The 26,864-nt window shown below is 39.8% G+C and overlaps 1 protein-coding gene across 2 annotated transcripts in view; it reads left to right on the forward strand.

Moving 5' to 3' along the window:
• CDK6 (cyclin dependent kinase 6) overlaps positions 1–26,359 on the forward strand; it is a 256,008-nt gene extending 229,649 nt beyond the window's left edge. For both annotated transcript variants that reach the window (XM_058725094.1, XM_058725095.1), the window contains 3 exons: positions 4,986–5,036; positions 10,224–10,359; positions 15,925–26,359. In XM_058725094.1, the coding sequence (XP_058581077.1) occupies positions 4,986–5,036; positions 10,224–10,359; positions 15,925–16,071 (334 nt within the window). In that variant the 3' untranslated portion in view covers positions 16,072–26,359. The remainder of the gene's footprint in view (positions 1–4,985; positions 5,037–10,223; positions 10,360–15,924) is intronic.
• Positions 26,360–26,864: the final 505 nt, after the last annotated feature.

Consider the following 26,864-nt stretch of genomic DNA (forward strand, 5'->3'; position numbering starts at 1 on the left):
CAATTTCAGATATTTCCCCCCAAATATGATTTATCTTGTCAAATAAATTGGCCTCAAAGGTTGAAATGGTATGGCCTTCCAGGACGGTCTTCTGTAGTTTAGGTGGGAATTTGAAATAAAAAAGAGGTTGAGAGCCATGAGAGGCAGAAGGAGGTTTATGCAAAAGAATGTGAATAGTCCTAGCAAATGAGTGTGGAGAAAATCTTCTGAGGAAAAGGGAAGATCATAGGCCAGGTGAAGAGAAAAGAAATGTATAAAATTAAAAATGGTTTCATGAAGTGTAGATGCAACAAAGGTCTTTAACAGATAATATTTGCCAGCCACTACCCAAACCTTTGCTTAAACTACTGAGAAGTGATCTGAAGCAACTAATAAATCAGAGTTTTTTGTTATAGTAAAGTGCATAAAAGTTACTGGCCTTAAGTAAGGTCAGTATAATAAATAAATAAGTCCTGTATAATAAAGGGATTTTTAAATATATTAATCCAGTAAAACAATTGCACAGTTTTTATTTGGGAATGTTCTTGATAGGCATAATCTTTCCATTTTACTAGTTAACCCCTCCAAAAACTGTGTATATAAAGAAATGTTTTAAAAAATATAACACCAAACTTCAGATTTACTGCTTTCAGCAGAATATCTCTTCTGTTAATTTTACTTTTAAGTAATTAGTGTAAAAGAATTTCTAAGTATGTTACCTGGGAGGCTTATGGGATAATTTAGTGGATCCTCTCCCTACAGTGACTCAAAAAAAAAAAAAAAAACAAAACAAAAACATGACTTTTTAAGAGCCTTTGTCTCATGATATATAATAGAATATTCCCCTTTCATCTTAGGCACTAGGCAGAAACAGAGTTCAGAGTTATTTTGGACCTCCTCACATTGTCTCTGTCTGATCATCTCTAGCTCAGTCTGTGTTTCAGTCTTCTGTGTCTTACTCTCCCCCATTTTGGTCCTTCAACCCTCTACTTCCTTCCTTCCAGCTCAGCCCTATGTCATGGTAATAAAGAACTAGCCAAGTTTGACTCATATATTTGTGTGTTTTAGCTGAATCATTTGTACAATTATAAAAATTATTCAAGGCAGTAGAATTAAACTCTCCCTCACCACTAAACCAAAGAATATAGTCAAAGATTATGTCCATAATGGTCCACCTAAGATATGACATAAATTATATGAATTGAAGGATATTTAACTCAGCTTATCTGAGGAAGGAAGAAATATTCAAAGTAACCTCTGAAAATACAATCCTTCTGGCCTGATGCACACAGGTCAGAGACCTGATACAGCCAAGACTTATGACCATGGAGCCTTAAAGACAGATTGTATCATATAATGTCCTTGATGATCTTATTCTTCCATTTCCATACTCTACCATAGCACCCCCAAGAATTCATCGTGATGGAAGGTTTCACTTTTCCTCTAAATCCACCTTAACTCCCCATGCTCCTGACAAACTTAGCATCCTCTGTCATAAAACCAGCTCAAACTTGAGAATTTTCAGTCAAAAACTGAATGGATGGTTCTAAGAGTTTGATCACATTCATGACCAACCTTTTGGTCAACTAAGAGTATCAGTACCAGTACCAACTAAGTAGGTCTGTTACCCACTTCATGTGACTCCTTTTGATCATCTTGTGACTTTGTTTTTGCATCCAGAGACCTATCTTATAGGAGTTATTGCATGCAGTCAGGATTTAGTGGTTCTGTATAACTCAAGCTAATCCATATCTCTTATAAAGCCAAATTAATAGACTACAGAGTCACATGCCAGGTCTTCCTGTGTGGCAAAAGTCATCTTGGGCTGTACACTGAATTGTTGCTTCCAAGTTTCTAGTATTCCCCATAGCAGGTCACAGAAAAGTGGTTATGATTAAGACCTTCTGCTTGTTGCACTCATCAAAGGATGCCAAACTAATGGGCCAGTTCTAACTCAAGGATGTAAAGCACATTTCATTTTGTGGGCCAAGTCCAGCCAATAGAGATAAAACTTCAGGCTCTCACAGTGTGGTAGACTATATGACTTGAAAGCCCTCTGCTAAAACATGTAGCAAATGTAAGATAAAATATAGCAAGCATTTGCTTGACTGCACAGGGGAGCTAGCAAAGATGTTAAACTATTGCCAAGAAAGAAAAAAGGGAGCTGAAAACCAAACCAGTAAGGGCATAAGCCACTGCTACCCCTGAGCTTCAGGCTTGGGTCTTGGTACCCCTCTCTGGAAAAAGGTGCTCTTCTCCTTTTACCTGGGAACAACATCCATTTAAGTTAGTCTGCTTTGTTTATTTCCCAGTAGCCACAGCCAGTTGATTTTAAACGGTTCCCTGATTCTCAAAGACAATTTCACTCTTGCCTCTGTGGATACCAGTCTTCTCCATGAAGGGTGAGGGGCTTGGCATGTTTACAAAGCTGCCTAACCAGCTCATCAGATTAAATGCATGCTCTCTGTTCCCTCTGGGCCTACTCACCTGGCATGTCCATCACTCGAGCCATGTGAGATACCTGCTAAACAAAGAGGGGTCGTTTGTGTTTGTCCAAACCTTGTAATGCTGGTTACACTTAGTTTTGTAATTTCATACTTTAATATTAAGGAAACAGATGAATGTGAAAATAAGGAGCAGTGTTGTTTCTGTGCAACCCAAGTTCTATGCTTTGGAAAGGAAAAGAAAAAATAATGTACCAATTAAGATGTGAGCAAAACAGCTGTAAAAGACTACACTGGAGGGAAGAATGTAAAAATCTAGAAGGGCCTAACACAGTATGTTAACTATACTAGAATTAAAATTAAAATTTTAATTTAAAAAATCTAGAAGGGCCATCAGACAGTAAGTTTATGGAAAACATAGAAAACTTCAGTCAGTCTGGTGGATTGCTTTGTTCCTTGTTAAAACGGCAAGAATTTAAAGACACTTGGACAGTTGCAGAGTAGTATGGATACAGAATCCCGCAGACACCTGCTTGTGAGACACCACATTCTCTATAAAGTGCCCTTCACACATTCTCTGTGCTGTTTCACCCCACAGCCTCAGCGATAGGTACTGTCTATGAGTGCAGAGGACATTAGTAAACAAAATAAATGTATCATAATATAATAATGAAGCAGATAGGCTTTGGGGCAGGGCAGACCTGTTTTGAATTTTAAGTCTGCATTTTGTTATTTGTCCTTAGATAAGTCATGAAACATCTCCAATCCTATTAGCTCAACAGCAAATAGGGATAATAATAATAACTACCTTGGTCCTGAAATTTTTGTGAGAATTAAATGAGATAATGTTTGGGGAGCACATGGCACTATGTCAGATTCAACATTAGTGTTCTGGAAATAACAGCTGTTAAGATTCCATTGTTTGGCTTTTCTAAAACTTGCTCTTTGAAGACCTGTCTGGATGGCTTTCAAAAGCCGTCTCCCTGGTTCTTTCCGAACTTGGCTGCATTAGTGATGTGGGAGTTGCCTATCTTAGTTTGCTATGGCTGGCATAACAAAATACTAAACGCTGCGAGGCTTAAACACCATAAATTTATTTTCTCACCATTCTGGAGGCTAGAAGTCCAAAATCAAGGTGTCAGCAGATTTGGCTTCTTCCGAGGCCTCTCTCCTTGGCTTGCCTTCCTGCTGGGTCCTCACATAATCATTCCTCTGTGTGCACACATGCCCCTGATGCTCCTGTGTGTCCAAATTTCCTCTTTTTATAAGGACACTAGTCAAATGGGATTAGGGCTCACCCTAATGACCTCATTTTAACTTAATCACCTCTTTAAAGACCCCATTTCCAAATACAGTCAGTCCTCTGACTGGGGGTTGGACTTCAGCATGAATTTTGGAGGGGATACAGTTCAGCCCATAACTTTGCCACAAATTAATTATTTTTGGCTGCATTTGCAAATAACCCTTTTAAAGAATAAGAACCTGAAAAAAATTAAAAAGAATAAGAACCTGAATAGAAACTATGGTTGAGGGATTTTAAGATATCTTCTAGCCACTGAAATGCTAGGACTTTGCAGGATTCTCTATATATGATCTATATAACAAGTTTACTTATTATGCCTAAAAAATATTTAAAAGGTTTAAGGCTTTATAAAATAATATATAATACTTATATTTATAACTTGTATATAACATTTTTAAAGTACGGTCTCTGGTAATAGGCTAAAAATAGTTTTTAAAGCACATTGTTGAAAAATACCTGTGAGGCATTGAGCAGGGGGTTAAGAAACATTTATGTGTGTACCATAGGAATATATTAAATGAAATATTTATTAACTGAGCACCTGTTCAGGTACAGCATTAGGCCAAAGATTAGGGGCAAACCAGAGAAGTACTTGCCCTTGAGGGGTATTGATCTACTTGGGAAAATGCCGGAAATGTCACCAAGTGAGCTCATTTAATTGCCAGTTAAATTCTCAGTGTAGACACTGAGGCCTGTGTGTTCACAGTCACCTCTGAAGCCAAGAGTGATGGTTGGCTTCCATAGTGTGAGAAAGGAAGGTGAAAATCAGAAAAATAGGTCCAGGGGTTTTCTCACTGCAGCATCAGGACAAATGGAAACAGAAAGCCCTGAGGAAGTACTGTATAGCAGAGAGGTGGGGCAAGGGTGCTCAGAAAAGAATCTGACTAAGAGCAGTTTCCAAGCCCACAGACCCCGCGGTTCAGACTAGGACAGTGATGTGTTCCACCCTTTCACTAAGTTAAGTAGGATTTTGAAACTGAGGAATGTATATGCTGGTGGCAGTTTTTGGAATGAGTACAAATAGGATACCCATGGTTAGAAAACGTGGGAGTCAGGTACCACCAGATACTTAGGAGAGATCCTCACCATGAAGTGAAATGCAAGAAAAACCTTCATTTACCAAAGGAAAGAGGTCTCACTTCTTTACCTCATCCTCACCCTTAAGGAATATTTTACTTCGCGTAAACCATGGTAATGACCAATATGATGGAAATGTAACTTGAGAAAATCCTGTTTAATGTGTATCTTTACTCTTCTAGGCCTCTTTTTCGTGGAAGTTCAGACGTTGATCAACTTGGAAAAATCTTGGAGTAAGTAGTAACTCTAATTTTGCATCAGCATCTGTAGCATTAAAACATTTACAGTGCCTTTCATATAAAATGTTTATCTCTTGTCCTTCCTTCCCCAAGCTGCTTCCTCAGACAGTGTTACTATTTGTGTGGTGAGTGGGGACATGGCAGACATGCTGTTTTATGCAGAGCCCATCATGACATGTAGCCTGTCCGGGCTCTGTTCTGGCAGCTTGTATGTTGTTCGTGTGGATCTTTTCGCTAATCCTCCTTCTCCATTTGGCTGAGCTCCAGTTCTTTTCAGATGTGTTGTGTGCTTGGGCCGTTTCAGATGTCCACTGTTAGAGGTGGGGCGCTTGGTAGCCTGGTAACCCATTCTTGCCCACTGGGCTTCCTGTCCCCATTGAGTATCCTTTTGTTATCCAGATTGGTTTTGCATTGTTTTGTTTTCCTGGGCAAAAGATGGTATGCTACACAACCCATTTTTCTTGGGAGCACCAAAATAGGAAATGAGAATCCTAGATTCTAACCCTACATCTGTTGCTAAATAACTATGCAATGTTGAGAAAGTCATTTAAAATGCCTCATAAAGTGCTTACACAGTGCCTGGTGCATAGTGAATACTTTAAAAATGGTAGCTATTATTATAATTCATCCTTAATTGTTTAACCTTTTTGTTCCTTAACTTCTTCACCTGAGTAATGAAACTTTGGATGTAAATTCTAGGATTCTTTCTTGTGCTTAACATTCTTTGGTTCTAATTGTCTGTTACTTGGCTTGTTGATGATTTGCAGAGTTCCATTCATGTCTACATGTTTATGCATGTGGGGGTATGTATGCTTTTATGTTTCTAGAATGTTCAGAGGGAGCTTTTCTTCTCACAAGGCATGAAGCATGGCATCCTTTTGGGATATGTGCTTGTGCCAAGCCCCATCAGAATTGGGGGGGGGGGGCGGAAATAGGGCGCCTGGATGGCTCAGTCAGTTAAGCATCTGGCTCTTGATTTTGGCTCAGGTCCTGATCTCCCTGTTTCTGAGTTCAAGCCATGTATCGGGCTCTGCTCTAACAGTACAGAGCCTGCTTGCAATTCACTCTTTCCCTCTCTGCCTCTCTCTCTGTCTCTCTCTCAAAAATAAATAAATAAACTTAAAAAAAAAAAAAAAGAATTGGGGGGAGTAAGAAAAAAGTGGGGATTCTAGAACCAAAAATAACCCTGATCATTGGTCTATAATATTTTATAGGAATCCCAGAGATTTTTATGATACTTTCAGTCCATCTGTAAAACTGATGAAAAGTATCCCTAAAGAAAAGAATTATACTTTAACACTGTCTACTCAAACAGGACTGCTTAAAACAGTTGGAATAAAACTGGAACCTGAGTTTTGTCTTTTAGTGACTAGAAAGCTTCAGTAGGCTTCCATTGGTGCTATTGCCACTGCCGAATCAGAACCCAGTGGCCTTAAGGCCTAAAAAATATTTGCTGATTTTATTGCCTGGGGGCTTCCCAGGTCCAGGGAAGCTGCCAAGACTACCACTCCTCCTCTTCTTCCCTCTCCCCCTCCCCCCCCCCAAGCCACCTCCTACCACTACTACGGCGTAGACAGTGACTATTACTGCTATTACTGTCACTCCATAAGGTAGACAGATTCAGGACAAAACTCATGTTCTCCCTGCTTCTGAATGTCAGCTTCTCTGATCATACAGTGATAAGCCCTCCATCTATTCTTCCCCCTCACTGTGTATTTTGTGTGCAGTGCAGTGGGAACTTGAAGCAGGAACTGTGAAAGTCAGACCTACCAGTGACTCTGTTTAAAGGAAAAATGATCTTGACCGAAGCCAGCTTGCCAGACATTGAAACCTGTCACCACCTTTCCCTTACTGACACTACCGGGGCGTTCTCTCCAGCCCCGGGGTCTGCAAACTTGTTAACACTATTAGTGCCTCTTAGTATCTGAAGCCACTGAGATGGACCCGAAAGAACCTTTGACAACCATGTTTGACTTGCTTCCAGTGGAAAGCCAGTTCCACTTTTGGCAAAGGCCTGAGACCCTAGGTTGCCAGCAAAAAAGAAGCCATAAAGTTCTATATATGTTGTGCCTTCAGATATTACTTCTTGGTTTCTGACGTTGTTTCACTGAAATTATGTTCTGTTTACTCTGCGTTTGTTACTTTGGCATAAAGAAAAGGGACAATGCTGCACCCTAGTGTCATTTCTAAAGTACTTGAGAAATGATTTCTGTCCCCACTGCCATTTATAGGTTTTGTGCTCTGTCAGTCTTTCCAGTACAAATGTCAACTTTTAAGGCTTATATTCAGCTGTCCAAATACTGAAACTTGATGCAAGCACTTGTTAATGGACCTATCAGAATTTCACAACACTCATATATGGGCCATAAAAGTTCATACTGGATGTTAAACTGAAAAAAAATTTTTTTTGAGGAAAGCCACATTCACATTCTCTTAAGGGCAGAAATGTTTCTGCCCTTGGAGAGACATTTATACTTTCAAAGAACAACAAGTACTTTGAAAGTGAAACTAAATGCTTTTAGCTCGTGACATTTTAGAGCATTTTTAGGAGCAGAGTCATAGTTAAATGGAAACAAAATATTGGATTTGGAATAAGGAGAACTGGGTTCACTCAAGTGAGCTGAACTCGCTGTGTGTGACTTTGGCAGTTGATTTCACTCCTGTCCTTAGTTTCCACATCTATAAAAAGGAAGTAATAACTGACCTACATGTCTCAGAAGGTTGTTATGAGATCAGAGGAGGTGATAGATTTAAAAATACTTTTGAAAGTTATTTCTATAGGTAGCTATGTATATATACATGTAATTATACACCACATATACACATACATACAGAGACGCTGTTTCTTTAAGGGCTTTTGGCAGTCAGCTGCCCATATCGCCAGATTTATTTCGACATAAGTATATTCAAAGCTGCAAATAAAAAGATTTTAAATTGTTACTAAGAATTATTATAACTGATTTCTAGATGATTGGTGATGATATGCAAAAAATGATATACAAATGACTAAAAAGCTGAAAATAAAAGGAAGAAAATTTTTAAAGTTTTTAATAAGTATTCTTTTTTCTTCCTCTGCCTATTCCATTCTATCCAAACACACACATTGATGTCCTTTAATAATCAATAGTGCTATCTTCTTTCTCTTTGCTCTTATTCTAGATCTTGCTATTAAGCAAATTTGTATGTTGCCCAAGTTATTTCCATTTATTTGTTCTGGTAAATATGTCCAAGAATCTATCTTTATTTGCCTCAACAACATGGCTTTCCCAGCATGTCCAACAGATACAGGCATACAGTGTCTTTCCCCGGACACCCAGTAACAGGTGCAATTATGGTATGAGTATTTGCTCTTCCCAGGTGAGGTCTGTGACCTGGGCTCTGCTGAAATAAGAGAAGGAGGAACAAAGCCTTACAGAGAGCCTGTGATTTTCACCACCACATCTTCCTAAAACCTGGGAAACCCAATCAGGAGAACATATCTCAGGACCTCAGTCCCAGGCCAGCACCATCTCTAACTGTAGTTAAAGTAATTTGGTCATGGGGCACCTGGCTGGCTCGGTCAGTAGAACATGTGCCTCTTGATCTCAGGGTTGTAAGTTTGAACCCACCTTGGGTGCAGAATTACTTAAAGATAAAATCTTAAAAAAAATAGTTTGGTCAATTTGAAAGCTATATATTCTGTCCACTAAATTATAACTTTTAGTTCGGAGTTAATCAGAGTCTGTAAGTGAGATGTAATTTCTTGTGTCCCTTAACTTCCCTTGTTCAAACCTACTTACTATCTATACATAAACTTTAAATAACATCTCTATAGTGTATAAGTTGCATAAGGCCACTGACAATATTTCTGAAGAACCTCGGCACATATCAGTAGGACTCAAGCAGTTCATATTTTTAGCGTGATAGCAATGCATTGCCCACACATTTTAGATTAATAGCATTATTTTCTTCTCATGATAATAATAATGGGTAATGTATTGATATTGACAAGTGCTGTTTATCAGGCACTGTGCTATGCACTTTATATAAATTATTGCTGTAAATTATCATTTTTTTCTTTTATTTGTTTATTTTGAGAGAGAGAGCGCATGTGTGCTTGAGCAGGGCAGGAGCAGAGGGAGAGAGAGAATCCTAAGTAGGCTTCACACTTAGTGCAAAGCCTGATGCAGGGCTCAGTCTCACAACCAGGAGATAATGACCTGAGCCGGAATCAAGGCTCGGACGGTAAACCAACTGAGCCACCCAGGCACCCCTAAATTGTCGATGTCAATAAAGAAAGACACTAAGAAAGAAGCTAACTAATTTGTCCTTACCTAGCAATAAGTGGTAGATGCAGAATTTGAACCTAGGTCTACCTTTTCTAAAGCCTGTGCTGTTTTTTTTTAATTTATTTTTTGTATTTGAGTATAGTTGACACACAATATCTATGCTGTTTCTATATCATTGGATCCTCTCTCCATGTTTCTGATTCCAGAATGATTTTCAGCAGAAACATAAATGATACTGCCTTTGGTTATTGTTTACTCTGGAATACCATAAAATAGTTTGGTAATATAAAATATATATAAGCTAAGTTTAATTCAATTAATTTGAAATTAAATTATAAAATAGCGTGTGCCTGATAGTTACACAAGATTAACATACTTTTTAGCCTCTTTTTGGTCTGATTCTAGTGTATATAATTACTGTTTGGAGAATTATTCTTTAACCAAAAGTGCAACCAAATTTATGTGTTAATCATGTTAGATGAGCATCATAAAGCATGTCAGTATGAGTGTTTGATCAGAACACAAAAAGCATTCTCGGGTGTAAAGGAAATATTATATGCTCTTATGAGCCTCCTTTGAACATATAGGTTCTACTCTGTCAGTACATCAGGACTTACTGGTAATATAATAATTTCCATTTCTGCATCATCCTATATATTTGGTATCTGCTACCAGAGTAATCTTTTATCTCTTCCCAGTGAATTATACAATTCTCCCCTGAGATCACCCTGTGATCACCATACTGCAACAGGACAGAAAGAGATGAGAATCCCGCCAGTAATATAAGTGAGGGGCTCCTGGGCTCTGTGTCCCCCATACCTGCCTCTTAGACTGTACCATCATCTAGAATTTGGTAGGAAAACAGCTTCAGCATAGCATCTAATGCTTATGTTCACATGTGGTTCTTTTGTAGTGTAATTGGACTCCCAGGAGAAGAAGACTGGCCCAGAGATGTCGCCCTTCCCAGACAGGCTTTTCACTCAAAATCTCCTCAACCAATTGAGAAGTTCGTAACAGATATTGATGAACAAGGCAAAGACCTACTCCTGGTAAGTTCATGCGGTGCAGAGTTGGTCTGCACTGGGCGGATCAGAGCCTTGCCCTGTCCACTGGGTGGTCTGCTAGGTGGTGGGCACAGTATCAGTTCAGCATCATGTGCCACAACCACACAGGGCCGAGGCCACAACCTCTCTCTGCAGCTTTCATTTCCACACCTGCGGCAGCTGGTGGCTTTTGATTCTGGAATGTCTTCATTTCCTATAGAAAGAGAAAGAGAAAGAGTCTGATCCACAAACTTTCAATCTGCCATCTTTAAATGTTCGTTTGAATGCAGCCTTTGAAGCCTCTCAAATTCATCTAGACATATGCTTCTAATAAGTATTGAATGTGCCATGCACATATAAAATACCTCACTGAAAATAAGGACTCGTGTTCAGCTTAAGATTCAGACTCGTAATATTTGGCCTTGTATGTAATTCCCTAACGTGGAGGACAGAAAAGTAGGTAGAGGAGTATACCTGTTGAGCTACTCTTGGTGTTCAGAACCCAGTGACTGATGAGTGTTTCCTTTACCTACTGAATAACAACCTATGATAGCTAGCCAAGAAAGTACTCCTAGACCTGGAGGAGCTAGTGCTCCCATTCTGTCAGTGTATTATAAATTTCAAATATAGACCTAAGAGTCTATAGGTCTCAGTAGAAATGTTATACCTTAGCTCTGTGTGGACACAGCCATTGATTGGCATGTTTGCAGAGCCACAGATTCTCCCAGTGAAAGCCCTAAGTCCCATCTTCACCTGATGGGGGCTCATTTTCTGATGCTTACTCTACGGTTCCCTCCACTGCCGCATTATGGAGAAGGACAGCTATTTTCCCTCCCCACCGTTTATTTCTAAGACACTCACTGAGAACTTTGGCCCACATCCTTTGAAACAAATTCTTATTAGAAGGGAGAATATTCTCCTATACAAAAACTCACTATATATACACACTTGCTGGCTCATCTACTATTTAGGAAAATTTTTTCTTGGTTTCAATTAACAGACAAGTATTTGCATTACCTTAAGAAAAGGAGGTTTGGGGCGCCTGGGTGGCGCAGTCGGTTAAGCGTCCGACTTCAGCCAGGTCACGATCTCGCGGTCCGTGAGTTCGAGCCCCGCGTCAGGCTCTGGGCTGATGGCTCGGAGCCTGGAGCCTGTTTCCGATTCTGTGTCTCCCTCTCTCTCTGCCCCTCCCCCGTTCATGCTCTGTCTCTCTCTGTCCCAAAAATAAATAAAAAAACGTTGAAAAAAAAAAAAAGAGAAAGAAAAGGAGGTTTGATGGAATGTTTCATGTGGCCTGGAAGTGAAAAGCCATCCAGAGTGTAAATGCTCTCCCAGTCCTGCTAAGAGCATCACCTGCTCTTAGCAACTCTGCTTTTCTCTGCCCTGCAGGCCTTTTCTCCTCTTCATTATTTCTTTTCAGTTGTGCTGTCTGCTCCCCTTAACTTTGGCTGGCCCCTGACTATCAGAATTTCAGCTAACTCATGGATCCTTTTAGCTCTAACCCCCACCACTAACATTTGCTCTGTTAGTATTTCCTACATCAGATTCCTGAAAGGAAGAATGTGGCTGACACACCTCACCTTTTTGCCAACCCATGATATGGGTTGCTGCCTAGGGCCTGCATTCCTGGTCCAGTCAGCTGTGCTAGGAGGGAGGGAGAGATGATGTGTTATAAAATATGGCTACCACAGGCTTTCCTTTTCAGCAAGAACTCTGAATGAAATGCTCCTCTTAGAAGAAGATTCTGGACAGTCAGTCACAATGATAAGCAACTTTAGTAGTGAAGTATTCCACTTCTTCAGCTACTGGAACATCCAAAGACAACTCAGAGTCTCTCAACATCATTAGGAATCACCAAAAGGAACTTAAAATGTAAAGCTAGTGGACAGTGCCACATGCTCATTCATTCAGTGTCTCCACTGGTGGTGCTGGCTTTCAAAGTCAGACCACACACTAGTGCTGGACTAGAGAAGTAGCAGGAAACAAAGAAGAAAAAGGAACAAAGAAACTACCAAAGAGAGAAGGAAGAGGGTGGACAAGGAGTGTCAACAGAGATTAGAAAAAGCAAAGGAAGGGAATAAGAAGCAGATTCAGTGACCTCAGGACTAGAAGCAACTTAAGGACAAAGCATAGTAATCCGAGGGCATTCAGGGAAAGGATAGCCCAAGACTTCAAAGCCTAGAACCCCCTGAAAGCTGTCACTGTTTCATGCTAGAGGGACAGAAGGTAGAACTGTTATAATGCAGAAGAAAGCAGGCTGTTCAATACCAGATAGGCAGCTGAGATCCCGGCAGGACTTGTTGCCTCTATTGAAATTTATTCAGTAAGGAAGGAAAGTGAAGGGTATTTTAGGAAGTTGTTTTATTTAAGATACAACATTTAAAAGTTTAGCACTGTGAGAGTTGTCCTTTGTTTTATCTGAAATAAAGGCTGACTATATAATGCTCAGCCATGTATGAATGGATATATACATTGACATTTATAAATGCTCTCACATACATATGTAAGTTGGGCATAGTAATAACGCCATTCAGAGGAAAAATTATTTTTTAACAACCAGAACCTACCCATCTTTACAAGCTTTGTCCCCTCCATCATGGTTAACTGGAGAGGCCACGTACTTATTTTCTTGCTGAAAAAAGTTTTAGAGTTTCTGCTAACTGCTTTCAGGGCCTAAGGTATATATTTGTGGGGGCTGGCGGAGGGCACGGTCCTTGGATTAGTCTACTTTTGCTGCATAACCAACAACCCCCCAGAAATCTCACTAGCGTACAACAGTAAACATTTATTTCTTGCTCATGGGTCTGCAGATGGATAGACAGCTCTGCTTCAGCCTATGGGTCAAGTACAGATCTTCTCCATGTGTCTCATTCTAGGGCCCAGAACAAGAGGGGCTTTGGCTCCCCAAGGCCTGTTTTTCTCATAACAGATGTTATGATGCTCCCAGAAGGGCAAGCAGAAACACATGATGCCCCTGAAGGCCTAGGCTTGGAAGAGGCACCCTGCTACTTCTGTCCACATTCCATTGGCCAAAGCAAGTTACGTGGTCAAGGCCAACTCTAACAGAGGGAAGAACACTCCTCCCATGAAGGAAGGGTGGGAAGAAGGAGGCTATGTGCTGAAAAATGATCCAGTCCATCATAGTATTCAACCCTTGACTAAATAGCAATCCCAGAAGCTCATTTTATAAGACAGTTATTTGGCAAGTAAATTAGATTTTCTTAGAGAAATAATATTCTTACAGAAGATTTTGGATTAATTCTCAAGTCATCCAAGTTGCTCTGTTGAAGTAGAGCAATGATAGAACTTAGCCACCATTTCTATGTTCTGTAGAACATAAAGGATTAAGACTTCCAACTGGAGATTCTCACACACTTCCACATTAGGCTAAGGATTTCTCCTTCTCTCCACCGTCTTCCCAGCTCTAAGCCATCAAGATAGCTGTGCGGACAGGCTTCCTCCGAGACAGTCCTCTAGGGACATGTCTCTCTATCTTGAACATATTCCCACATTTTTTTTTCTTCTTTCCTATGTCCTAGGGATTACATTGGCTGCTTCTTTCTCTAATGCCGCTACCTAATTTTCTCCTTCCTAGACTCTGGGAAGAGAGAACCCAGGCTTAAGAGTTTTGCCCCTGCTCTTCTGTCCTTACAGAATTCAGCCCATGCAAAGCTTTTCTCACAATGTTTATTGCTGTTAGGGACAGTAGAACCATTCTGCCACCAAGCTCCCTCATCTGCTTGCCTTTTGGCTCTTTGGTTTTCAGGAGACACTCTGAGAAACTGGCATCCATGGACTGGTGGGGAGTTCAGGATAAATAAGATTTCAGGGGACCCAAATTTCCCTGGAATTATATATAGAGTTTTCTATTTGTGAGTGTTTTTCTAGGTCAGTAGCATTCAACAGAGTGTTAAAGGGTCCCTAATCGTCAAGATCTGATGGAGACTTTGAGGTCCTTGAGGGCAAAAACCCAGATTAAATGGAAGTCAGCATAACCATGATAATGTTAAGTCTTCAGATTACACAGAGGACTGAAATTCATAGACGTGTCAGATACCCAGCTCACTAAAGTGGGCACTGCATCACAAAGACGGAGAAGCTGGTAGAGTTTCTCTCCTACTTGTGTGTTCCTGGGCAATGGATAGGTCTTACTCATCCTCCACTAGTGCTTACCACCTGCTAGTCACTCTGGAGGTGTTGGTGGAAGGACAGGAGGAGGAAGTGAAGAACAGGATTACCTGGGGTTGGTGTGGAAATGGAACTAAGATTAGGGAAGCGTTCTGTCTAATTGATTATGAATTGTCAGTTTGAGAATGGAGATTGCTGCCCCAGAGGTTCACCATTCCCCCCCCGCCCAACCCTTTCACCTTCTACCTACACTTGAGTTGACAGCCTGGAATAGAGTTTAGTACCAGAACTGAACCTAATGGACATTGCTGCTGCCCATGAGGCACCTAGACATGCACCAGAGGAAGGAATCATTTCCTCTGGATGGTGCAGCCCTGGGCCAGAGTGCACAACTTGCTAGCAGGTCAGGGTAAGTTGGGCCTAGGTTTTAGCTCTTACTTGCCCTCCTTAATAGAGAAAACCTTTATTTCCTGCTTTAAAATGTATTTCCTTTTTTTTTGTTTTCTTGTTATTTTGTTTTGCTTTTGATATTAGAAATATGTCAGAAACAAGGGCGCCTGGGTAGCTCAGTTGGTTAAGCATCCGACTTCAGCTCAGGTCATGATCTCCCAGTTCGTGAGTTTGAGCCCTGCGTCGGGCTCTGTGCTGACAGCTCCGAGCCTGGAGCCTGCTTCAGATTCTGTGTCTCCCTCTCTCTCTGCCCCTCCCCCACTTATGCTCTGTCTCTCTCCGTCTCTCAAAAATAAATAAACGTTGAAAAAAAAATATGTCAGAAGTTGTTACTGTAGTTTAATAGTTACCCTCTTACCCCTAAACAAGACAACTCCGTTCCATTCCTGACTCATCAACAAACCTTGGGGAAGAGTAAAAAGTTAGGGTGACATCTCTGACTACAGCACTAAGTTTTCTAGCATTAGAAAAATCACTACCTAGGGGTTCCTGGGTGGCTCAGTCAGTTAAGCGTCCAACGTTGGCTCAGGTCGCCCCCTCATCAGGCTCTCTGCTGTCAGCACAGAGCCCGCTTCGGGTCCTCTGTCCCCCCCTCTCTGTTTGCCCCTCCTCTTCTTGTGCTCCCTCTATCTCAAAATTAAACTTAAAGAAAGAAAAATCACTACCTAAATAAAGTTATATACATACTATGATAATACTAATAATATCTTTTAAAGGACCTGGGATAGGTAGAAGAGAAAGCCTGGGGAGGTAAAAGTACACAGGCAACCCAAAAGCTATTGCTTTTTCCTGAAGGGCAGTTTATACATTGGGGACATATATAAGATAAGATATATATAAGACTGTCTACATTTTATTTAGTGTCCCATGAAGTAGATACTCATTCTGATTCTAGACACACTTAATTCATGGCAGTGAACAAATGTATAACTGTGTAAACACATTATTTAAATGGACATGTTTTATGTCAGTTATTTTTTTTCTTTATCACAGAAGTGCCTAACCTTTAATCCGGCCAAAAGAATATCTGCCTACAGTGCCCTGTCTCACCCCTACTTCCATGATCTGGAGAGGTGCAAGGAGAATCTGGATTCCCGTCTGCCTCCCAGCCAGAACAGCTCAGAGATGAATACAGCCTGAGGTCCTGACGGCCATCTTGAGCTGATCACCGGGAGAACACCCCTGGGGGCTGATGGGCCCCCCCCTGAGTAAGCCCCGCAGAGCCACTGAGGATCACTGGCTGGGGACCTTCTAGTTGCCGTCGTCTGGACGGGCTCTGCTTCTCCATGGAAACCGCCTAGTTTACTGTTTTGAAATCAATGCAAGAGCGATTGCAGCTTTATGTTCATTCGTTTATTTGTTTGTTTGTTTGTCTGTTTGTTTGTTTGTTTGTTTCAAGAACCTGGAAAAATTCCAGAAGAGAAGCTGCTGACCAATTGTGCTGCCATTTCATTTTTCTAATCTTGAATGCTGCCAGTGTGGAGTGAGCAATCCAGGCACAGCTGAGTTATGATGTAATCTCTCTGCAGCTGCCTGAGCCTGCTTTGGTACTTTTGAGTGAGAGTGTGCACGCGCGTGTGCATGTGCATGCATGCGTGCGTATGTGTGTGCGTGAGATTCTTGATTTCTTAAAGTGTTACTTTCTGTAAACAACAAGAATAATTGAATTTTAAAGACTCAAAGTGACCTATAAATAACAGGTGTCTATTGACTAAAGGTGATTTACCAGAATGGGCTTCTCAAATTACACAGTTGAACCTATGTCCTCAGAATTTCTTTTATGGCCAAAAACAGTAAATTTGTTAGAAGTAAAACATTCACTATCTAGATGAAGTTTTATACACACAACAAAAGGAAAAAAAATGCTAGTATCTTTTAAGAGACCTGTTTTTTAAAGCATACACTCTATTTACTCTTGATAAAAGCTGAAAATTACTCACTGTAAGTCCATTTTAACCTGTATTATATGCTTTGTTATTTCTTTTGAAAAACACCCTATAAGCTTTTTCTTACTTGCTATAGATTTAGGGAGTGTACCTCAAATAGGTAAAATGGTCAAAAAAAAAAAAAAACAATTAGAGAAAGCCTTTATTTCCTGATTTGAAATCTGTTTCCTTTTTGGATTCTGTTGTTACTTTATTTTGTTTTTTTGATTTTAGGAATTTGTCAGAAACTGTTTCCTGTTTTGACTCAGAGAATAGCTTTCTCTGACGAGACAGGAATACCATTTAAGTTTTCCCTATTACACTGTACTTTTTCTGCCATGCACTGCCTTGTTTGCAGAGTTTCCATCTTATCTCCTAGGGCCTCTAGTATATATTACTACCATTACATAACTAATAACAGATTGTTTAAGCCATTCCCATGCACCTCCTGCTTGCTTTCTTTCAGTGAACCTTTTGTAAATAGTTAGATTCAGATTGTGGCTTAATGGATCCAATTTTTCAGCCCTAACAGGGTCCTCTAGGCTCTCACTCCAGTGTGATCTTCCCAGCCAGCATTTGTTGTTGTTCCCTAGGCAGTGAGTGGAGGATTGGCTCTTCTCTATCACCAGCACATAGATCGCCTTAAACTGTTACTTAGTGTTTTACAATTTTTTTAGAAGATGTCCGTGTAGAATCGGAGAGAATGTCTTTAACTATTTTTTTTTAGACGTATATATTTACCCTATAAAATGATCTTTTCTCCATCTCCCAGGCTGTGCTTATTTCCAGTGCCTGTGCATACTCCCTCTCCATGCAGAGCCAGCCTGACCTGGGCATTGTGAACAGCTTTACGTTTTCTCTCGCCATTTTCTCTACCGTTCTTTATATTTCATGTCATCTCTGCCTTATGTGTGGTTAGTACTCAGTTAGCTCAAGTAACCCGAAGACACAGAGATGAAGTATCCTTTTGGAAGTTTAGCTGTCTTTGCTCTCTGACTCATGTTTTGAGTACATGCAACAGATAGGCTATGTTTAGAGTTAAGGTTGTCAAAGAATGAACATCGCTTCACTCAGTAGAAAATGTTCCAGTTGATGTTTATATATTGTCTAGCCTTACTGAATTCTTCACAGCTTAATATTCTATACTACCATGATGAACAAGGGAAAAATTAAGACTTTTCTCCTTGAAAGCTTTTTGGGTTGGAAATTACTCTTTTTTTAATATGTATATTGTTTAACATTTTTCTAATTCAGTAACTTGAAGAGCAGGAAAATTGGTCTAAAGCTAGATATGAATGAGAAGATGGGCCACAAGAATGTTTGATGCTTTCTTCCTTGTTGACAATATTGCTTATGTTTTGTCATCACTGTAAATGCTTGAGATATAATGAATCCATAGCAGTCGGGGCAATGTCTCCCCTGGAAAAGTGATTTCTGCCTTTCCTTTGAAGACATTTTTTGCTGGGCCCTAGAAATTCAATTTTAAAACTCAATATAAGTACTGATTTCATCATGTGCTTTCTGGTTAGTATCCATGGCTAGAGTGAACATAAGTTGAGTTTCTGCTTTTTTCAGGTTTTCAGAAGTTCTCTCAAGAAAAATGCAGCCGTTCTGAACTGGAAGTTTTCAGCATTCTTGGGAATTCTAAACAAGTAGAGAGCTCCACTTTATTTCTAGCATATACTTTTGGTTCATTTCTCAGTAGTGTTTATGAAGAAAACTTAAAGCACAAACATTTTGGCATGAGATTCATTAGATGCTTGGCAAATTATCCCCTGAGAGGCAGAAGGAGAGGGTATCTGGCCTCTCTGACCCCAGCTCTTCCATCTGTGTGGTTCTTGCAGTTGAGTAATTACCCTCGTTTTATGTCTTTTACATCCAGGCTCACCAGTTCTGAAATCCAGATGCCACACAAGCACCCTTCCCATTAGGGCACTTTGAAGCATATAGCAGCATAGGAATTTACTGAATACAGCTTATTCTTCTGTGACATATGGTTTCAAACGTCTTTGCCAAAAGCCAAGCAGTGGTCAGCTAAAAAAGTCAAACTGCCCCAGGGATATACTGAAGCAGCTTATATCAATAAAAATACGGTGTCAGATTCAAAATCACATTTATATTCACATTTGAGGGCTGGTGCTAGAATGTGCCTGATAGTTTCTATATGATAATTGTTCTCTTAGGGCCCAGGCATTGTGGGAACCATAGTGCATGGTGAAGTTGTAACAATCCCATTTAAGAATAAGAGAGAAACCTGTCCATTTCAGCATTATAAGCTATCATGTGGCAAAGGTAATAAAGCCCTAATCTTACAAACTTAAAAACACAATACCCAGTGCATTGGCACCTCCCACTTTGTCTCTCCTTGCAAGTAGATAAGAACCCAAGAAACAGAACCTGTTTTAAACAAGACGTCGGAGCCATTTCATCCCTCTGTATTCTCATGATTTTCTCTCAGGAATCACACACTAGGAATGGCATACTTTTCATTTAGCCCAAGGTGTCTTACTAAAATAAAAATAGTTCAAAATATTTACCTAAGAATGGAATCTCAGCCATTTAGTTTTAAGTAAAAATGAAAATTTCAGAATGCACAGGACGTTAATATCTTAAAGAAAATGTACACCTTTCAATAGAAATTTATCATTTGACTCCAGAACGCAGTACTGTCCATCTTGATTGGGGGGGGGGGGGGGGACAACCAAATAGTACCAAATATTTTGAATCTTAAATTATGTATTTAAATTGAGCTTTTAACTATATGCCTCTTAAGGTCAGTAATGGCAGTCCTCATGCCATTATGGAAATTAAAATCATGTAAGCTTCCTAATATCACAAACATATTAAAATTCTTCTTTCCAAAGAATTGCTTTTAAGTGACAACTTGGCTATTTTTATGATAAGCACAGAAGAGAGTGTCTCACATTTTCCAAAAGCAGGCTTTTGTTGCATAGTCAGGTCTAGGAAAGAGTAATGTTAAAAGTTAATAAGCTGCTGTAATTACTTAATTGTGTTAGTACAGTAACTATAGAATATTCACCTTGGAAAGAAAATGTTGAGACATTATAAGTTCTTAGGTATTGACAAAATTCAAAAGAATGCATGTTTTACATTGTGACACATAAAAACAGTGTATTTTAAAAAATAAAGATGGTAGCATGATTTCTAAATCTTTAAAAGGCATAAAATAATGGACAATGGATAGAGGAAATTCTAGAGAAAATGCAGGTATTCAAAGAAGGATAGTTTCAAAGTTAGATATATTTTGAAGGATAAATATTTATTAGCAAATATATTGTAAGAATTTCTATTAAAGTCATCCGGCAACTATGAAGTTGATAACGTTCCAAAACATGTTTTATGGAAAAGCTTTTCCGAGCAGTTACCATTTCAAAGGGTGACCTGAGCAAACTACCATACTCCTTACTTCGTGGGAAGAAGCAGCCATGTGAAACTAACGCTTGTTATGCAAGCCTAAGAATGTTCACTGTAAATAATAATAATAATAAATTTTAAAAAGGCACATATTTCCTGTGCCACCAAGATTTTTTGAAAACTGGTAAAACCCAAATCCTTGATCATATGCACTTGATACATTCAGATGTATGATATGGAACATTGCTACATGTTTCCACAGTAGAAAAACTTACTGAGACTGCAAAAGCCTATCACGCAATAGAAGTCCCCAGGTAATTAGTAGTGGTGTTCTCTTCAAAAGCATACGAAAATAGCATTTTCATTTCTTATTAATGCAATTTTCAACCTAGTTGTGTTACATACCTATATCTCAAGCATTTCTGACTTGTACTTTTTCAGAAAATAAGCCACAATATTCCTTTGGCCTTTTCTATCTTCTGACCTTTGTAAACAACAGAAATGTAGAAAGAGGAGGGGTCTGATTTTTTAAATGTTTTTTTTCCTCAGTTTGTTTGTTTGTTTTAATGACGTACGAATCAGCTCTTCAAAATGTTTTGTTTCTTAGCATTCCCAGGGAGTTGAGATAAATGAATGAACTTCCATCACCATATTTATGTTTCCTTGATACTGGTGCTCTGGCTGTCAAGAAGAAAACAAGAGCCTCTTGAAAACTAATACAGGCTTTTTTCAATCATCTATTTAAATATTGTTACAGCAGTTTGAAGGTTATATGGTAGGAAAGTGAGATGATTTTTCTTGGAAACCTCTTTTAAAATTCACACTGTCCTAAAACATGGGCTTTCTTCTTTTATTCCAGTATTTTCCACAAGGTGGCACTTTGGGGCTGGGGGCCTGGGGGTGGGGGTGGGGGCTAGGGAGGGGGAAATCTGAGCAAAGCTAAAGAGGTACTTCTAAAATCTTCATTCTAACCTTGTTTTTCTGCACATATTTTACTCTTGCTTAGCACTTGTTTGTCAGGATGATGAACAGTGTTCGTAACATTCTAGAACTTAAATATTTTAGTTGTTAGCTAGGTTCTGAATGATGATCTGCAGGGAAGTTGTTCTTGAGAATGGATAATATACTCATTTTGATCATTTAAGTGCATCAAGAGAGCCTAGTCATCCATTTTTTCAAGAAGCATTTTTTTAAGGTATTTAATTACCTTACTTTTATAGGTGCAGAAGTTACAAGGATGTACAGGCTTATTAGCTAAAAGGCAACACTCATCTGTGAGCAGGGTAGTTTTGTTAGGAATGTAAAACTCCTCCAGTGGCCTCAGCCAAAAATACCTATGCCCACTGTCTGCTGTTCTCATATTTCCTACCATGATGGTCTTTAAACACTGATTAAAATTTTAAATCCTAATTTAAAGATCAGATGAGCAAAGAAGTAACATCAGTATGTAAGTACACAAAACTATTTTTTTTCTAAAGAATTGCCATGCTGAAATACAGCCCTTAAATGCTAAAAGACCTGGTAATTTTTTTTTTTTACATTTATGTAATCACAAGTGTAAATTCACAAGAAATTCTAATTTTTTAAAAGTCCTGTCCAAGCATGTGAGCATAATAACCTAGGAATATATTTACATAAATCTTTAATTTCTCCATTAGTGAAATTCTTTGGCAACTACACACACACACACACACACACACACACACACACACACACACTCCTATGTTTTAATTCACAGGTCTGCTCAGAGACGCATTACCCCCAGATGATTTTAGTTAATTTTAGAAATCATTTTCCTCAGTAAGTGTCACAGAAATTTAGGAGGAAGGAAATAGTACTTTTCAGAGTTTCCTTATTAGCACGGCATGACAGAAGGCAGTTTATTCCTTCTGAGTGGCAGAAACTCCATCCTGCCTGCCTAACTTTCCTGCAGAGTAGCGGGCAGGCGAGTCTCACTAATTCATACTGAATCAAAATGGGGCTGTCACCCTAGGGGCTGTCAAAAGCTCTTCGGGAACCCAGCCTCGTCCCTCTGCTCAGAATCCCACTGAAGTAGATTCCAATTTAAGCCCCTAAATGGAAGGCCGAATTCCAACCTCGAGTGTTATCAGTTGGGCCAGTCTGAACTCTATTTGCTCGCGGTGAACACTTGACGCCCACCTGAAAACCCTCTGGGAGCGCTGCGCCGTCACTCCGCCCCTCTGGCCGCAGAGAGGCAGTGGGCGGAGCTGGCTGGGTCCCGCTCGCCGCTCACCTGTTCGTGCCTGAGATGACGTACAGACCCGGAGGGCTACTGTCCGAGGTCCATGTGCCCTGCTGCTGTTTCAGAAGCACCTGTTCTGCCGTCTTAGGAAATAGAATGCCCCTAGAAGCAAACGGGTGTCTTCTGTGCATAAGTAAGTACAACACAATTCTTCGAAAGTTCGGGTATAAAGAGATGCTGGTCTGTATGAAGCGTCTACCAGGCATCTCTCAAGCTCTAAGCTCAGCTTTTTTTTTTGTTTGTTTTAAAGAGAAGATGTATAATTACAGGAAAGATTTTTTATTTTTTTATTTTCTATCATTCTACATATACGATGGCAAAAGATAATGCGTGGAAGAGTTTTGTTTTGAAAATGTGTTTATTTTCTGCTTAGGCAAAAGCTCCTAACTCTTTCGTTTCTGATCTCTTCTTTTGTTTTTGTCGAATAGTTAAAGGTATGTAAGCAAATTATCTCATGTAGTGTAGGGGATTTTCCTGTTTGGAGGAAACTTTTGTGTGAGTTGTTTTGTCAAGCAAATAATCAACCCCTTCTCTACTTGAGGAGTTTGAATTGTCACATACAGGTTTCCTTAAAGGGGGCACATAACTGTACATATTGCTATAAAGAACTGTGACCGTAGCACTAATGAGCAAGCATAGAGCCCCACACAGTTCATTTAATTTCTAACGCTCTGTGGTTTCTGGCCAAATTCTGTTGACATGCTTAGGTTACGGTCCTGAAGATACCCTTTGTACCCTTAACTTGAAGTTTTCTACTCTTAAGTAATTGAGATGCAATAATATGTATTAGCTAGCAATATTTCTGTGATCACCAGCAACTCCTGATTTAACCTAGAAGTCTCTGAATAATTAAAATAAATCCCAGCAGTAATACATTTCTTGAACCACCCTCCCCCAGGTGCATTATATAGCTTGTCATCTTGGTCCTGTGTTTGCAACAATGTATACGTGAATATTAGAGTTCCTCACTTAACTTTGTATTCATGTGTTTTCCTATGACCAGTAATAAATATATTAGTTAGTACATGGAATAAATAGCAGCAACGACACCTAGAATCAGCACTTAACAAGGTGGGGAATTTCTATTTCAAGTTGTTCTGCATTTGCGTAAATTATTTCTGTTATTATTCATGTATGTTATTTATTTCTGAATCACACTAGTCCTGTGAAAGTGCGCCTTAAAGGAGATGGCATTAGGATTTGCATTTAATGTTCATTACCATGGTCTTGATGGAGCTAAGTAAATTAAAATTAGACTAAGCCCCGAAATAAGCTGCATGCATTTTAACATGATTAGTAGAACTTAAGTTTGTAGGTGTTTTCGTATCTAGGTGTTTTATCATTATGTAAAGGAATTCAAGTGGAGGACTTTGTAGCTTTTCTTTTGTCAAATATGCGTATAGTATAGTGTGAAGATACAGCAAAAATTAAAACTTGAGATACAAAGCATCAGATACTGCCTTAATTTAGGGACTCTGCCAGATGGCCATCAGAGTAGAGGCCAGGCAGAGACAGGGGCTTGGGTGGTGCCTCCTCTTACCTGGCCTCGAGAAGAAGCTTCCCCCTGATATCTGGTGCCCTTCTGGTATCGTGTGCCGTAGTGGGAACAGGTGGTACTGTTGCAAGAACAGCGTGAGAGTTTTCTGTAGAAGTAAACTGTCAGCTTGTGCCTTGAGGCTTCCAGAATGTGTCGGATGGAGAAGTTCAAGTTCTGTGCTTCAAGCACCTTGGTTTTGTACAGAAGCGATTCACTCTGGTCATAAAAGAAGGACTACATGTACAGTAGTCAACAATGGATTTTAACAACCGACAGTCCCCAGCACCTCAGAAGCATGTTGCATTTCTGGTATTTTAGGTTTTGATCTGAAGGTTAATCGGCAAGTGTCTGGTATAGAAGAACAGTAGGTGTTAAGAAAAGCACAATATCGGTTCCCGTAGAAATTAGAACTAGAGGGTTTATAAGATTATCATGTCAGAGATGTCTAAATGCATGTTTTCACTGTAAAATGTAGTAGCATAGTGTCTTTGCATTCCCATAGGGCCTAGTTAAAGCTTTTATTCGAGGTTTTCAGCAAAGCTGTCATACCCAGTGAGCTTCTTCTTTTCTTTTTTCTTTTGTTTTTGTTTTTGTTTTTTTTTTGGACTTATAACAGAAAATGTGTTAAACGTAGGGAAAAAATCTTAATTTGGACACTTGACTTGTTGGTTTCTGTGTTTAAAGTCACGGTTCTGGAGATGTAGAGATTGTGCATGTGCATGTGCACGTCCGATACTAATCTAGGCTGTGTGAACCAGCCCAGGATAACCGATGTCCTCCCAGGCCCTGCATCCTTCCTCCCTCCCTCCCACTGCTCCCTTCCCCTGACCCGTCCAGGCCTGTCTGCATGGTGCTCTTTATTCTCTTCGGCCACTCTCTGGGCATCAGGGACATGACAAGAGAGATGCTTTAGGCATCACGGGTGTGCCTGCCCAGGCTTGGCCACCACTTTTACTTGACCTTTGGCTGGGCACAGAGTGTGCTCACAACACCAATCACAGATACCCTCTAGCATGTTTGTATGCATCTTGATTTCCAAACCAAGTCCTCTACAGAGCATTCAGTTTTGGCTGTGGTACAAAGAGAAAAACTAAACAAGACTATAAACCACATTCCAGGCTGCTGTTTTCTATCCATCTACAGGCCATACTTTTACTGTATTTCTTCATACTTGAAACTCATTCTGCTATTTTGATATCAGGGTACAGACTTACAAGGGTGCATGTTCCTTAAAGGTGCAAAATTACTCTCATTCCGTTTGCTCATGTTGCTACAGAATGCTGTTTTGGTGCTTTGAGTTGAGCAGGTCAAAGAAGCAGTGTGGAAATTCACTGCCTGGAACACAGTCTTACAAGAATGTTGGCAGATGGCTTGGTGTTAGATAGTGCTTCTGCTCTTTCCTCTGTACACAAGGTTGAAAGTTACCACACTGGCCTGTCAGGTTCACCTGGGTATCCTTTCTCACAGAGCACAGAAACCCTGTGCTCTCCCCAAATGTGGGTGCGGTGCAGCTCTCTGAAAGCAGGGACCTTTCTACATACCAGATAATTTAGCCCGCAAAGAAAAATGGCTGTGGGTGTAGACAGGGGCAGGATGGGAAAGGCCCTCTCACTCTAGCGACCATCCCTCCATTCCGTACAGAAAGCTCTCCTGGGGCAATAAAAAAAAGAAAGAAAGAAAAGAAAAAGTGAAAGAAAGAAAGCTTATCTGTTAAGATACCCCCTTCATAGCATCCTGAGCTAAATGATCTCGCTTCTTTCCCTTTAGGTAGTTTGAAAAGACAAGTCAGTTTATCTAGACTATTCCTACCTGAAGAGGAAAATAGAAAAGTAGATTGTTTGTATCATGTAAACCATGTAATCCAAGGACTGCCAAAACTTACATTAAATCCCCCATCACTAGAAATCTGTTTAAGTAGCTCAAGTAAAAGATGCTTTATGACCGGGACTGCCTGAGGTCAGAGGCAGCCATTCTAGCATGCGCCGTACTCTGAGACTTATTTGGAGAGAGAGAACTGCCCGTGCTGACGCTGTTACTGTGGCCAAGGTAGCACGTCAGAAAATTCAGAGGGTTGCAGATCACAGATCCTTTGGAAACTGGATGTCTTACCGGGTGCTAGAATGCAAATTTAGGTATTTATTGTCAGATAATGGAATTCATTGTTTTATAAGAATTAGTGTTGAAACGTCACTGTCCAGTTCATTGTTTTCACTTATGCACAAGCGAAATTGAAGCAAAAAGAGCAAATGGTTTGTATATTTGTCATACCTTTTGTATTTCTTACAATAAAAATATTGGTAGCAAATAAAATAATAAAAAACCCAACAATCTTAGACTGCTTTCTTGGAGACGAATTACTATCCTAGCTATTTTTCTTTTTACTTAACGTAAAATGAATATAATTACGGTGAGTAAAGTAAGTTATAATCAAATAGCACATTTTAGCATGATGTTTTCAACTTTTGTTACAAGAGACTCCTTTTCGGGCTTCAGATGTGTTTAAAAACTAAATAGCAGCTCATTGAGCTTAAAGTTTCAGTAACAAATGTTTAATTAGCTCTTACTAGTTGACATGCTAAACTCTGACAACTCAAAAGTAAGACATGGCAGTCCTTTCCAAAGCTTACAGATGGGGAATGTGAAAAGGTTTGTATGACCAACTGCTGATAATCTGGAGATGAGCAGAGTTTTCCCACTGGAAATGATGCTTGAGTGGACTCAAAACCAAAAGTCAAGGTCTGCCAAGCATACAAGCAGAAATACTTTGCATTTGTAAAGGCATGCAATTATGAAGGAGGGAGCAGGAAGATTGGTGAGGCCACCCTGGGGGCAG

Source organism: Neofelis nebulosa, chromosome 4 (assembly GCF_028018385.1).
Source record: "Neofelis nebulosa isolate mNeoNeb1 chromosome 4, mNeoNeb1.pri, whole genome shotgun sequence".
Taxonomy (NCBI): domain Eukaryota; kingdom Metazoa; phylum Chordata; class Mammalia; order Carnivora; family Felidae; genus Neofelis; species Neofelis nebulosa.